This window comes from Sorex araneus, chromosome 1 (assembly GCF_027595985.1).
Source record: "Sorex araneus isolate mSorAra2 chromosome 1, mSorAra2.pri, whole genome shotgun sequence".
In the NCBI taxonomy this organism is placed as follows: domain Eukaryota; kingdom Metazoa; phylum Chordata; class Mammalia; order Eulipotyphla; family Soricidae; genus Sorex; species Sorex araneus.
In genome coordinates this window covers 450919288-450933563 of record NC_073302.1, presented here as the reverse complement: position 1 = coordinate 450933563, position 14276 = coordinate 450919288, and the positions used below count along the sequence as shown (strand labels likewise).

General features: G+C 61.5%; 1 protein-coding gene across 17 annotated transcripts in view; it reads left to right on the top strand.

Annotated features, from left to right (window-relative positions):
• The window catches only part of KMT2C (lysine methyltransferase 2C), a 169473-nt gene that overhangs the window by 134155 nt on the left and 21042 nt on the right, over positions 1 to 14276 (top strand). For all 17 annotated transcript variants that reach the window (XM_055144984.1, XM_055145032.1, XM_055144981.1 and 14 more), the window contains 8 exons: positions 2125 to 2198; positions 3829 to 4008; positions 4213 to 5919; positions 6890 to 7176; positions 7628 to 9348; positions 10146 to 10257; positions 12114 to 12192; positions 13962 to 14025. In XM_055144984.1, coding sequence (XP_055000959.1) covers positions 2125 to 2198; positions 3829 to 4008; positions 4213 to 5919; positions 6890 to 7176; positions 7628 to 9348; positions 10146 to 10257; positions 12114 to 12192; positions 13962 to 14025 — 4224 coding nt within the window. The remainder of the gene's footprint in view (positions 1 to 2124; positions 2199 to 3828; positions 4009 to 4212; positions 5920 to 6889; positions 7177 to 7627; positions 9349 to 10145; positions 10258 to 12113; positions 12193 to 13961; positions 14026 to 14276) is intronic.

The window sequence follows — 14276 nt, the reverse complement described above, 5'->3', positions numbered from 1 at the left end:
GGAGAGGCCCGAGGGACCTGGCCCCCTTTCTGTTCCCTGTTTCTGTGCTTCTTGCATAATTAGGAAACTTCGTTTCACTTACGGCAGGGAGAGCGGTGTTCAGGGTAGGTGGCTTCACTGTTACTCCGTATGTGTGAGTCTGTGAAGTCCCAGGGCGGAAGCTTGCCGCCAACAAGTGTTGAGTGTTACGGTTGTGGTTCTGGGTTCTGTTCCCCGGGGCCCTCGGCACGCCCTCCCCATCTGCCCAGCCTGTTGGGGAAGGTGCGCGGGTGCTCCTGGTGTGCTGATGAGCTGAGGGTGGACGCTCAGAGGAGAGGGACGTCACGGACACAGCCCCACTGGGAGGGCCCTTTGCCTGGCCGTTGCGGCTTCCGGCAGAGTTCCGTGTCTGTGTTCTGTGCTTTCATTTGCTGTTTACAGATGAGCACAGCTGCTTACTTCAGTTTATTTGCTCCGCCGTGAGATACAGTTGTGAGTTGTTGCTGATTGAGTTTGTCAGATTCCCAGTGCACACTTTCCTACACTGATGCCCCAGTCTCTCGCAGCCCACCCCCCTTCTCCCTTCATGCCCTCCCCCCTCTTCCTTTTTCCCTTTTGGCGCTGGGGTTTGCAGTACTGTTACTGAAAGATTGTCACGAGCATCCCTTGACCTTCTCTTGCACCCAGTTCTTGTCCGGAGTGATCATTGGCACCTGTCAGTGTTCACAGTGGCCCCTCCTTTGTCCCAACTGCCCTCACCCCTCCTGGTGAGACACTTCCAGCCATGGGCCAGCCCCCCTGACCTTTGGTATTAGTGTTATCTCTACTGTCCTTTGGTGTTACTCTCATGTGTTTTTGTAGCCCAGAAGTGAGATCAGTCACTCTACGCCTGTCCCTCTGCCTCTGGCCCACTTCACCCAGCACGGGACGCTCCGTGTCCGTCCCTGTATCAGCAAACTTCATGGCTTCATTTTCCTTGGTGGCTGCGTAGTATTCCATGGCGTAGATGTGCCGTAGTTTCTTATCCCGTCGTCTGTTCTCGGGCATCAGGTGTTTCCAGATTCTGGCTACGGTGAACACACGGGAGCAGGCGGTGTCCTGCTGTGCTGCTGGGCCCCTGGGGGTGTTCCCAGAAGAGGTGCCGCTGGGCCAGATGGAAGCGGAATTCCCACAGCAGTGAGGGAGAGTCCCTTCCTCCCCGCACCTTCGCCAGCACCAGCTGTCCTTGCTGCTTTGGCCGTGTGGCACAGATAACCGACTTGGCGTAGGTCCTGAGAACAGTGCTAAAGTTTTCAGAGTAATTTTCTTTGATAATTTTACTCTGTAGTGCCAGAACCTCATGAAAAACTATTACGGATTTTTTGTAATGCCTTTTTTTTCTAGGTTCTACTGTAAACTAAATGTTTCCTTTTTGTTGTGGACCACACGTAGAGTGGTGCTTGGAGTTACCCGTGGGCCGTGTCCTGGGCGCTGGGCTCGGCCCCTGGCCGCCAGCATGCAGAGCGCGTGCCCAGCCCTGGCGCCGTCTCTCCAGCACCCGGACCATGTTGTTCTTATCACTAGCCTTGAGCTCATCCAGAGTCCGCTCTGATAAGCGTCAGGAACTCTGAATTTTAGGACGTGACTTGAAGTCAGTGTCCACTGCCAGCAGCTGTCAGAGAGACGCTCATCATAATCGCGCATCTGCCCTTGGGGCAAGTCCGGAATCTTTCTCTGTGGTTTGTGTTTGGCGTTTTAGGGCCACACACAGCCGTGCTCAGGGCTTACTCGGGACCCATTCCTGGTGGGCTCGGGCACCATATGGGGTGCTGGGGATCGAACTGGGGTCTCAGCATGCTCTCGAGCCCCTCCCCGCCGCGCTGCCTCTCTGGGCCAGATCCAGAATGGGGGTGGCACGGCTCTGTCACGCGGCCTCCCGCTCCGCACCCGGAACGGCGTCCTCATTTCGGGAGACACTCACGACTCTCCGGTTCTGTCCCGTCGCCCCTGAGCCCCTGTGGCTTTTAAACGTCCCCGTCAGGCCCTGACGTTCGCTTCCTGTCTGCGGAACTCGAGCGGGGGTGAGGCCCTCGGCAGGTACCTGCCCTCGGCGCAAATGTCTGGCTGCAGCTCCGGGAACGTGCGGACTTGTTCTGTTTCTTACAGACTGGACCACCAGAGTGAAGCAGATCGCGAAGCTGTGGAGGAAGGCCAGCTCGCAGGAGAGAGCGCCATACGTGGTACTGGCCCTTCCCGTTCCTCCCCTGCCTCGCACCTTTCAGGGTGTGCCCTAGAACCCACACACTTCTCTGTGGCACGTAGACCCTGACAAAGGGCCACCAGGACCCCGCTCGGGGTGTGGGGTGGTATTGCACGGTCACTCGGTGCCAGCTCCCTTGCCCCGGGGGTGGATGCAAGTCCAAACCTTCGTCTTTAGGTTTAGTGTGATAAAAAGATGCTTCATTGTAGGAAGTGTCGGTATTTTTATAAATAATGATTTTTTAAATGAGGATTTTTTTTTTTTAAACGAGAATTTCTTAACTCGTGTCTTTGTGCAGAGTAAGACGTGTTAGAGTCAACTGTGTGCACGGACACTTGGTTTCACTTTGAGGGGGGGTCTGGCTCAGGGAGTGTTCTCAGACCTTGGTGTCCTCTGGAAGCTCCTTGGCATTGGCGTTAGAATGTACCGTGCATCTTAGAAGGGCAGAGAAGTGCCCGGCCGATGGTCGGCAGAGGAGCACGGGCCTCGGCTCCCGGGCCCTGGTGGAGCCTGCCGGTGGTGCGCGTCCCCGCTGAACTCTCCTGTCAGGGGAGAGCCTCGAACCCGGGAGCCTCGCGGTGGCCGGGAGGGATCTGGAACTTCTGCATTTCAGCAGGTGAAGTGTGTTCTCCCAGAAGTCAGATTAAGATAGGCAGATCCAAATTCTTGCTCTTGTTTTACTTTAATTTTAATTTTTGGTTCTTGGGCCACGCCTGGTGGTGCTCAGGGCTGACTTCTGGCTCTGCACTCGGGGCTCACTCCTGATGGGGCTCGGGGGACCCTCCGGGGCTCCGGGGATCAGATCCGGGCAAGCTGCATGCCCGGCAAACACCTTTCCTGCTGTCCTGGCTCTCAGCTCAGCTCCACCGCCCCCCCTTCTTTTGCTTTTATTTTAAAACAAAAAAAAAATAATTGTTTTGAAAAAACCATGCAGCTGTTTTCCAGCTTGATCTCCGTTGCATATTTTGTCAGTGATGAGGGTTGACTGCCAAAGCAAACAAATTATTGTGATGTGTTGTTGTTTGTCTTTAGTCTGAATGTTTCTTGGTAATTTTAAGACCTGGAGGATCGATAATGGTATTTGCTTTTCTCCAAATTAAGAGAGACGTTAACATTCCCTGTTTTGTGGGGCCTGTTCGGGAAGGCAGGGCTGAGGCTGGAGTGGCAGGACAGCTGTAGGGGGTTTGCCTGGCACTCGGCCTGCCGGCTTGGATGCCCGGCACCCCACATGGTCCCCCAAGCACAGAGCCAGGAGTCAGCCCCTAGCACTCACTCCCTCTAGAGGACTCAGAACAAGAGGCCACAGAGGTGGGGGCATAGTTAAAGAGCAGGGCACCATAGGGGGCAGGGGTGGGCGAGGCGGGGGCCCTTCTCGCAGGGAGACCCGCTGCTTTCAGCTGTCTGGCTTCGCTTGTCCTTCTCCTTCCCGTGCCGTTTCCCCACAGAGTTCTCCTCTCTGTAAAGCAGCCTCGCCCAGACGGTGCGGGAGGAGCGATTCCTGTACGGGGCGGGGGGGGGGGGGGAGCGGCTCCGGGATGGCGCCGAGGGGGCTTTCAGTCCTTGCAGCGTGTTGATGTGTCCCGGTCCACAATCTTCTCTCTTTTTCAAAGCAAAAAGCGCGCGATAACCGGGCCGCTTTACGCATCAATAAAGTGCAGATGTCCAACGAGTCGGCGAAGCGGCAGCAGCAGGATGGCCTGGAGCCCGGCGCCCGCTCCGATGCCGACATCTTCAAGGACCCACTCAAGCAGCGCGAGTCGGAGCACGAGCAGGAGTGGAAGTTCCGCCAGGTCAGTGCCCCGGGCTGCTGCCATCCGCGGCTCACCCAGGTCAGGCTCCCGGCCGCGCCTGTGCCCCTTGTCACCTGCTGTCCACGGTCCAGCCGGGTCAGGCCTGGCCCTTGTCCGGCCCCTGCCCCTGGGGGCCGTTTCTGCCCCCGCCGCGCGCCCGGCCGCTCCGCCTGAAGCCCACCATGCGTCTTGCTCCCCCCACAGCAAATGCGGCAGAAGAGCAAGCAGCAGGCCAAGATTGAGGCCACGCAGAAGCTGGAGCAGGTGAAGAACGAGCAGCAGCAGCAGCAGCAGCAGCAGCTGCTCCACCCGGGGCCCCTCCCGGCGCCCCCCGGGCCGGACACGCCCGGTAGCGGCCTCCGCAGCCCCCTGACCCCACAGCCCCCAGGCACCCCCACCTCCGCCCCCGACGACGTCTTCCTCAAGCCCCAGGCTCCCCGGCCGCCCCCGGCCCCGTCCCGGGGTCCCGCCCTTGAGAGCCTGGCACCCCCGCAGGCCGCCCCGGCCGCGGCCCCGCACGTGTTTCCCGCGGGCCGACCCCCCCGGCCCCTCTCTCCCGGGGACCCGTACGTGAAGATGGTTGGCACCCCCAGGCCGCCCCCCTCGGGCCCCGGCTTCCCCAGGAGGTCACCCGCAGCGCTCGGGGAGGGCTGCGGCCCCCTGCCCCCTGGCCCCAGGCCCTGCGCCTCCTCCCCGGCCAGCGCCGACCCCTACTCGAAGCCCCCGGACACGCCGAGACCCCAGATGCCCGACCCCTTCCCCAAGCCCCCGGGCCTCCCCCGGCCCCCGGCCCTGCCGGAGCAGCCATCCAGAGGGGCCCCGGCCGCCGGTGCCAGCGACCCGTTCACAAAGCCACCCCTGAGGGCCGACGTGTTCCAGCGACCGAGGGTCCCAGACCCGTACGCTCGGCCCCTGCTGACCCCGGGCCCCCTCGACGGCGGGCCCTTCAAGACCCCCATGCAGCCCCCACCCTCCCCCCAGGACCCATACGGGCCCATGTCCCAGGCACCCAGGCGCTTGCCTCTGGACCCTTACGACAGGCCCCCCCTGACGCCCCGGCCTGTGGATAACTTCGCTCACGCCCAGCCCGGTGACCCGTATGGCCAGCCAGGCCTGCCGGACCCCCTAACTCACCCCCCGAGGCCCTTTGGCCAGCTCGGAGCCGTGGCACGGCCAGCATCTCAGGACCCCTATGCCCAGCCGCCAGGGACGCCCAGACCGGTGGTCGAGTCGTACTCACAGCCCTCAGGAACCCCTCGCCCCAACCCGGACCCTTACTCGCAGCCTCCCGGGACCCCCAGGCCCCCCGCCATCGACCCCTATAGCCAGCAGCCACCCACGCCACGGCCGCCGGCACAGGCAGATCTGTTTGCCGCGTCTGCCGCCAGCGCGAGGCCTCCGGACCCGTATGCTCAGCCCCCAGGGACACCGCGGCCTGGCCTTCCCGTCCCCTACCCGCAGCCACCAGCAGCGCCGAGGCCCCCCCGGGCCCCCGAGGGCTTTGCTCGGTCCGTGATGGCGCGGCCAGGCCTCGTGCCCAGCCAGGACCCCTTCCTGCAGCCCGGCCCGTTGGCGCGGCCCCCCGAGGCCTTCCCTCAGCCCCCGCGGGCTCCCGGCCCCGGCCTCGCCGATGCCTTCCCCCACGGCTCCCCCTCGGCGGCCCGAGACCCCTACGAGCAGCCGCCCAGGACGCCGCGACCTCAGCCCGACGCCTTCGGGCCAGCCCAGGTGCCTCACGACGCTGCCGACCAGCCGAGACCCGGGTCCGAGGGAAGCTTCGGGGCGCCTTCTGGCTCGCCCATGAACCCTCAAGGCCAGCCGTTCCCCAGCGGCCCCCAGCTTCCCGGCCCTGCGCCCCCGCCCGCAGCCCCGGACACCCAGAGCACCGTGGACACGGAGAAGATGAGACAGGTGACAGGCGGCGTTATGTGGCCCTAGCTCTGTCCTGGGAACAGTTTACACTGCGAACTCTGAGTCGGTTGGGAGGGGCAGGGCGGCACCCGGCAGAGCTCAGGGCTCTCTCCGTGCCCGGGAATCTCTCCCAGCAGCGCGGGGACCCGGCGGGGGTCGGGGTCGAGCCTGGGTGGCTGCATGCGAGGAGCACGCCCTCCGCCGGCCTCGCTCTGGCTCCGTGTTGCCGGTTTGTTGAATTTATTTGCACCTGCTTTGGTCTTCGCGGTGGTGTGTCGAGGTCCCGGGGTCCGAGAGCTTTCAGCACCCTGAGCTGCCAGGCCTGGAAGGTGACCCAAGTTAAGGTTGGGGTGTGTCGAGGTCCCGGGGTCCGAGAGCTTTCAGCACCCTGAGCTGCCAGGCCTGGAAGGTGACCCAAGTTAAGTTTGGGGTGTGTCGAGGTCTCGGGGTCCGAGAGTTTTCAGCATTGTGAGCTGCCAGGCCTGGAAGGTGACCCAAGCTAAGGTTGGGGTGTTTTTGGGTTTTAACCCTCTGTTTTGTCATTTTTGAGTTGGCTAAAAGTACCTAGTGTTTGAGATTTTGAGTCAGAGTGTTGTTTTCATGGGGAGGGCCGGGGCTCAGGGCTCAGGGCTTCCCCCTGGCTCGGTGCTCAGCGCTCACTCCTGGCGCAGTGCTCAGGGATCACTCTTGGTGGAGCTCCAGAGGCTCAGTGGTACTGGGTGAGCCGCAGGCTCGGTCAGGGCCCGAGCCCCCCAGAAGGTAGTACCATAGTCCCCTCAGAAGTGTGAGGGCAGGAAAGGCCATTCGGGGGCTTCAGAGTCCGGCAGTTAGGGCCCTGGTCCCCACGGCCCCGCCTGCTGCCGTGAGCCGCCACCCTTCGTTCCTGGGCTGCTGCGTGGAGCTCTGAGCACTGTTGGCTGAGCCCCCCACCGGGGCGTCTGCCCCCCAGTGACCCTCGCTCTTCCCCCAGCGGCAGAAGCTGCGGGAGATCATTCTCCAGCAGCAGCAGCAGAAGAAGCTGGCCAGCCGGCAGGAGAAGGCGCAGAAGCCGCCCGCGCCAGCCCCGGCCCCTCTGCAACACTGGCAGCCTGACGGCGTCAGCCAAAACTTCAGCCGCCCGCCGCCCCCCTACCCCGGGAGCCTGCGGCCGCCCGCCGGCCCCTCGCTCGGGCCCAGATACGCCGTCTTCCCCAAAGACGCGCGTGGCCCCTACCCACCCGACGTGGCTGGAATGGGTGCGAGGCCACATGGATTCAGGTAAGGCCCCGGCTGCCTGCCCCCCTGCCGGGCGCGGCGTCCCCCGTAGAGCCCAAGGCTGGGACCCGCCCCTGGTGTCCCGGGGGCCTGCGGGGCAGTTAGAGACAGGTAGACAAGTCACTCGCAGTGACACAGATGTCGCAGCCGTCATCAAGTGTCACTTACTAGGAGTCCTGCCCCGGTTTGGGCTTTTGTTTGGCTTTGGGGGGCACAACCAGCTGTGCCCGGGGGCCCTCTGGCACCGCGTTGGCTGCATGCAAGGCAAATGCCCTCCCCGCTGTGGTACTGCTTCCGCCCTGGCAGTAGCTTGATCTGTTCCACTGTATTCTGGGCCTCCCCCGCAGGGCTCGGCTCGCGCGTGGGGCCCGGCCCCGGCGTGTCTGCCTCTCGTCCAGAGCTCTCGCCCCCACGCTGAAGCCCACGTCACGCTTCCTGTTGTCTTTCCTTCCAGATTTGGGTTTCCCGGAGGTGGCCACGGCGCCCTGCCGGGCCAGGAAGGCCTCCTGGTGCCTCCTCAGCCCGTGCCGGCCTCGGGCGTCCCCCCGCTGCTGCGGAGGTCCATGTCGGTGGACATGCCCCGGCCCTTGAGCAGCGCCCAGCTGGGCCCCCACTACCCCCAGCACCACGTCCTGGGCCAGGCCTTCATTGAGCTGCGGCACCGCGCCCCGGAGGGCCGGCCCCGGCTGCCCGCGGCCACCGCACCCTCCGCGGCCCTGGAGGCGCCTCCGCACCCAAGACACGGAAGTTTCATGCCCCGGACAGACTTCGCGGCCCCCAGACAGGCCGACCCTGTGCGACACGCCTCCCAAGGGCTGCCCGGGCAGCCCCCTGCCCACCCCGGGCTCGAGCCGCTGCCCCCACCCCAGCAGCCGCCCGGCCCCCTCGCCCCCGCCAGCTCCATGGCCCCTCGGCCGCTGAGCCACCCTCTGGGGGCCGACTTCGCCGAGGCCGCGCTGCCCACCCCGCCGCCGGCCGAGCAGCCGGCCGGGAACCTGGAGATGGGCCCCCCGCCGGCGGACAGCCTGGAGGAGAAACTGGACGCCGACGACCCGTCCGTGAAGGACCTGGACGTGAAGGACCTTGAGGGGGTGGAGGTCAAAGACCTGGACGACGACGACCTCGAGAACCTGAACCTCGACCCGGAGGACGGCAAGGGGGACGAGCTGGACACGCTGGGGACCCTGGAGGCCAACGACCCGCACCTGGACGACCTGCTGCGCTCCGGCGAGTTTGACATCATCGCCTACACGGACCCAGAGCTGGACCTGGGCGACAAGAAGGGCATGTTCAGCGCGGAGCTGGACCTGCACGTGCCGCTCGACGACAAGCTGGAGAACCCGTGTGCGTCCGCCGAGCCCCCCAAAAAGGAGCCGGAGGACAAGGCCGCGCTCCCCACTGGGCCGTGCTCCCCCTGGAGGAAGCCTGCGGCCCCCGGCGAGATCAAAGCGGAAGCGCCCTCCCCGGCGCCCAAGGCGGAGGGCCGGGGCGACCCCGAGCAGATCGAGGAGGGCAAGGGCGGTGCCGGCACGCCCTGCTCCCAGGCCTCGGCGCACACGGACGCCCCCGAGGGCGAGAAGGAGGCCTCCCCGCCCCGGGACCCGGAGCGGCCGGAGAGCAGGACTGACGGGGAGGCTCCGGGTGCCAGTGGCAGCGCGGGGCCCGGGGGCAGCCCACCGGCCCCCGACGGCACACTCGGCCCCCGAGGCCTCCCAGGCGCCACCCCGGTGCTGTCCAGCCTGCTCGCCGCGGGGGAGAAGTCGGACCCGGCCGACAGCAGGCCCTCCCCGCCGGCCCCCATGCCGGCCTCCCCCGCCGACCCCGCCCCACCGCCCGTGCCGCCGCCGGGCCTGGCTCTGGACGGCGCCGGCAGCTGCGCTGTGAGCGGGGCCTCGCGGCTCAAGCACGCCTTCCCACCCGCCGTGCCCGCCTCCCCCGGCTTCCTGCCCGGGCCCGCGCCCGCTGCCCACGGATTCGGGCCGGGAAAGCCCCCCGGCCAGGTGGTGCCCCCGCCGCTGATGGCCCCGCAGAGCCGGGAGCGGCCCCTGCTGCTGGAGGAGCAGCCGCTGCTCCTGCAGGACCTGCTGGACCAGGAGCGGCAGGAGCAGCAGCAGCAGCGGCAGATGCAGGCCATGATCCGCCAGCAGCGCGCCGAGCCCTTCTTCCCTGGCGTAGGTAGGCGCGCCCCCCGAGTCCCTCTGTACACTCGTGAAGGGCTCGGCGGCAGGGTGCTCGCCTTGCCGCACTGGGCAGAGGGGCGGGTCTCTTTGTGGGGTGCAGGGCTGGGGAGGGACGGGGTCAGGGGCGAGGCCTGTCTGCTGTTCCGGGGGCCTCCGTCACAGAGTGCTGGCTCTGTGCTCTGGGTCCCTCCCTGCCGAGGCCCCTTGCTGAGCGGGAATCACGGGTGCCACCCGGCACTGCCACCAATAAAGGGGCAATAGCTGATTTGGTGGAGTCCCGAGCACTGTGAATACTGCAGCGCCTCAGTCACGATGATGTCATTAAACCAAAGGCTTTGAACAGCTTTTCGGGAGTTTAGGTGAAAAGGAATCGCAATATTTTCAGTTATTGCTATCACTTCCCCCGAGTTTGACGGGTCTTACTTTAATTCTTTCTGGACCAAGGCACTAAGCTTCTGCTATGCCTAGTGAGATGGGATTAAGTCCAGAGTACGGGCTGGAGAGCAGGTGCGGGAGGCGCCTGCCTTGCCCGCGACCAGTTACCTGGAGTCCCCATCACGGACAGCCCCCGCTGGGACTGGCCCCAGGGACAGAGCCGGGAGTAAGCCTCGGCCTCGCCCAGCAGGGCCCCGAGCAGAACCAGTTCAGGCTCAGGCTTCCGGCCACCCCCAGTCGGTCAGTCCAGCATGGACACTTGCTCCAACAGTGGGCCGTGGGCTCGGCCGCTGTGGGGCCCTTGGTGGCTCTGTGGTTCCCTCGGTCACACTAGTGACCTGCGTGTTTCTCTTTCAGATTTCGATGCGATCACAGACCCGATCATGAAGGCCAAGATGGTGGCTCTGAAGGGCATCAACAAGGTCATGGCCCAGAGCAACATGGGCATGTCAGCCATAGCGATGACCAGGTGCGCAGCAGGCGGCTCCGTCCGCGTGGCTTCGGGCGGGGGAGGCGGGAACAGGGTGTTGCGGGTGTGTGGCAAGGCCAACGTGGCCGGCTGATGAGATGCCAAGCGTTTCCATGGCCCCCTGGAGCCCCCAGGACTGTGAGGGCTGACCCGCAGCTCCTCGGTGCAGACACCGCCTGAGGCAGCGAGGACAGAGACCGGGTCGGGAAGGCGGCCCCAGCTGTCTGCCGGGTGAAGATGGCAGTCTCAGGAACTCCGTCAGAGGTGCTCAACTTCAGCTTCAAAACAAAACATGCCCCAGCTGAATTTTAGGGGGACATTGAGCTTTGAGAAGAGAACGTTAGAAAACTTGGATGCGGAGAGCATGGGCGCCTTCCCGCTCTCTGCAGAGTGGGAGATGTGTCGTACCCACTGGGGGCCGCCGGAGCTCCCGGAGTCGGTGCGGCTGCCCCGGGAGCGGAGTTCGGGGGATGGTGTGGAGCTCTGCCCGCGCGCTGCTGGCGTGCTGCTGACTTATCTACTCAGCCACGAGTTTCAGGATCGCGTGTGCGAGTCGCCTGGCTCTCGGGAGCTCTATCGGCAGGGTGGCAGCCCCAGTGTAGCCCTGTTGCCTCCTCAGAAGCCTTTTTTTTTTTTTTTCTTTGCTTTTTGGGTCACACCCGGCGATGCACAGGGGTTACTCCTGGCTCTGCACTCAGGAGTTACTCCTGGCGGTGCTCAGGGGACCTTATGGGATGCTTGGAATTGAACCTGGGTCGGCCACGTGCAAGGCAAATGCCCTGCCCGTTGTGCTATCGCTCCAGCCCCCTCAGAAGCCTTTTTAAGGAAACACATGAACGAGGCCTGCTCGATCACCGGCTCCCCCGTGGGGTCCCCCAAGCCTGTACCGCTGGGTGTGACCCCAAAACAAAAAAAGAAACGGGATTGATTCTGGAACTGGGTATCAAGCCCGAGTGAATCTGAGGTTCATGTGCCCTTAGCTAGACGGGGGCTCTTTCCGTGCCCGTTCCCTTGACTGTTGGGGTGCAGTGAGAACGGCTCAGAGCACTGCTGAGGTCACAGTGGGACGTCGTGGTCTCTGGGACTTGCATTGCTGAGCACTTGGCATGGGGGAGCCTGGCGGTGCACGCCACCAGCTGTCCCGTGCGCAGGCCTCGCACACTGCCCTTTGCCACCTGTCTGCAGACACCAAGCACCGAAGCTGCTGGGAGTTGGGGGGGGCACACCCAGGGGTCCTCGGCTCTTCCCGGGAGCAGGGTACGGTGCTGAGGGTCGAACCTGCCTGTGTGCCAGCCACATACCCGAGCGCGTTGGCCACCCGGGGGTGCAGGCAGTGCTGGGGCCCTTCGGGCTACGCCGGGCAGGGCCAGGCCCGACACTGCAGGGCCAGCCCGGTCCCCACCCTGTGTGTGACGTGCAGGCGGTGTCGCCCTCCCCTCACTCTGGGGGCAGCAGGCACGGCACCAAGAGCAATCAAGGAAAGAAAAAGAATCGGGGGACCAGAGCGGTGGGACAACAGGAGGTGCCGACCCATATTTGATCCCCGGCATCCCGTATGGCCCCTCGGGCTCCACCAGGAGAGATCCTGAGTGCAGAGTCCGGGTAGCCCCTGAGCATCACCAAACGTGGCGCCCCCCTAAAAAAACAAATTTGAAACAAATTTTTCTCCCACAAAAGCATCACCACGTACTTTTCCAGAAGATTCTCGAGCATGTCCATGCCGGCATCTGATTGGCGCTTGGCCGTGCGGACGAGGAACTGCCCGGCTCTGCCGAGGGGCTGGGTATCGCCATCCCCGCGCTGGGGCCGGCCACCGGGCATGCCGGTGCTAGGACTGACCGATGCTTCCTCCGCAGGTTCCCCTTCATGGGCCAGACAGTCCCGGGGGCCCCGAGCGGCGACGGCCAGACCCTCCTGCCACAGGCCATCACTCAGGTATTGCTGCTGTCACCGGCCCTCATCACAGCTGTTCTTGAGTAAAGCCACTTCTAGAAAGCTCTAGAAGTTTTAGAACCCTGCCAAAAGTTAATTGTGTGGGTTCTACAGAAAGGCATTTTAAAGAAAGAACAAATTAAGGCTAAAAAATGGTTAGAAATCTGAAAGGGCCGTGTGTGTGCGTGTGTGTGTATATGTATGTATGTAGATACATAAAGGATGGAATATATAGATATATGTATGTAAGGTTAATTCATAGGGTTTTCTAGCTTTACTCTTATTTACCTTTAACTCCAGAAAGATATCTTGATGTTCTCCATTTTAGAGTTAGGTCATTATTTTCACAATGTAAAAATTACTCTGCGTAGTGAGAAATGGTTGTAACCATTATATTTAGATACTCTCATGCTTTGCTCATGCTCTCTGGGGTGTTTGGTTTTGAGCGAATAGAACTACTTTAAGGGCATATAATTACATAGTATCAAATAGTGTCCAGAAAAGCACAGCTACTGGTCTCAAAGAGTGTTTTTTTCAGTGATCTCTTTCTAAGTGTCTGCCTAGGGACAGAAGGCAGACTAGGGCCGAGCACTTCTGGGTGTGGCTCAAAACAAATGAGAAAGGAAAACAACCTACTGTGTGACTTCTGAGAATGTGTGCGTGTGTGTGTGTGTGTGTGTATGTGTGTGTGTGTGTGTTTGGGCCACACCCATCAGTGCTTGGTGGGCTCTCAGGGGTGCTGGGGCTCAGACCCCGGCGGGCTGCGAGCCCAAGAACCTGACCACTGTCCACTCTCTCCCACCCGGGGGGTTTCTTTTTCGGCCTGGGCATGTACGGCTCCAGTTAAGCTCCCAGGGAGCATCTGCGGGGTGGGTGCCACTTCCGTGCTCACGGCCCCTCGTCCAACCCCCACATGGCCACATCTGTACTGCTGGTCTGCGTGGCATGGTGGCGCCCGAGGCCACAATAAGCCAGAAAGCACCAACTCCGCGCCACTCTGCCGTGGTGGCGTCTCCTGAGCAATCGAGGGAGGTGCCGCTGGGCGGGGAGAGATCAGGTGTCCGGAGGAGCCGTGACGGGGATTCTCGGCTCCTTTCGGAATTCACTGGGCATCACGGGCAAACTCTGGAACTTGTTTTCTGGTCGGTCACGGTCAGCTGGAGCATAGCTGACCACTGGTGTCCACGCGGCTTCCTGTCCATGGCGCGTGTCCCCGAAGGGCAGAGCAGACTCGTAGTGAAGTGAATCTCGCTTGTCACACTGTCAGTCACCCTGGAAGCAGGAACATTCGACTAGAAGACAAGCTTAGTATTTTTATGCTACACGTTTTTGCTTTAGTATTTGTGCATGTTAGATTCTCGCGTAAGGCGACTGTTTCGTGGGATGGAGTCAGTGAACCTGAAATCAGTGTACACAGGCTTAAGAAGAAACCAGTTAGAGTTCATCACAAAGAGGAGTTTTATGTAGATCTCCAGCTAAGTACTGACAATATTTTATTTTTCCCTACTATTATATTTCTGATGAATAGTCCCTTCAAGCATTTTTGTTTTTAATGAAGTCTAGTAAATATAACCGTTCGAAGTTTAAAAAAAAAATTATAGACATTAGTTTGAAACCACTAACTTCTACTTTAAAAAAAATAATAAAGCTTTAAGGTTGTCTTAGAAAATTAAAGGATTTCCTTCCTCCATTTCTTTTCTTTCTTTAAAAAAAAAATTTCCCCTTTAAATGAAATGTGGAATAAACCTATTTGTAAATTTTACTTATTTTAGGATGGCAGTATAACACATCAGATTTCTAGGCCTAATCCTCCAAATTTTGGTCCAGGCTTTGTCAGTAAGTATAAATCTAATAAGTTACATGTTCTCTGGGAATTGCTTGTTTGCACTATATTTGTGTTCTTCTAAAAACTCGGAGTTAGTGTAGCTGTGTGTGACCCCAAGTGCCCTCACCTTTGACCAAGCGTCACTGCCTTGTTAGCCGTCTTTTCTCCAGGCCTGTACCTTCATTGCCTTCTCCCCCCTCTCTGCATGAAGAATTCCAGTTAGAAATGAATCTCTGCCTAGAGCGCAATGGTGGTCCCCGTT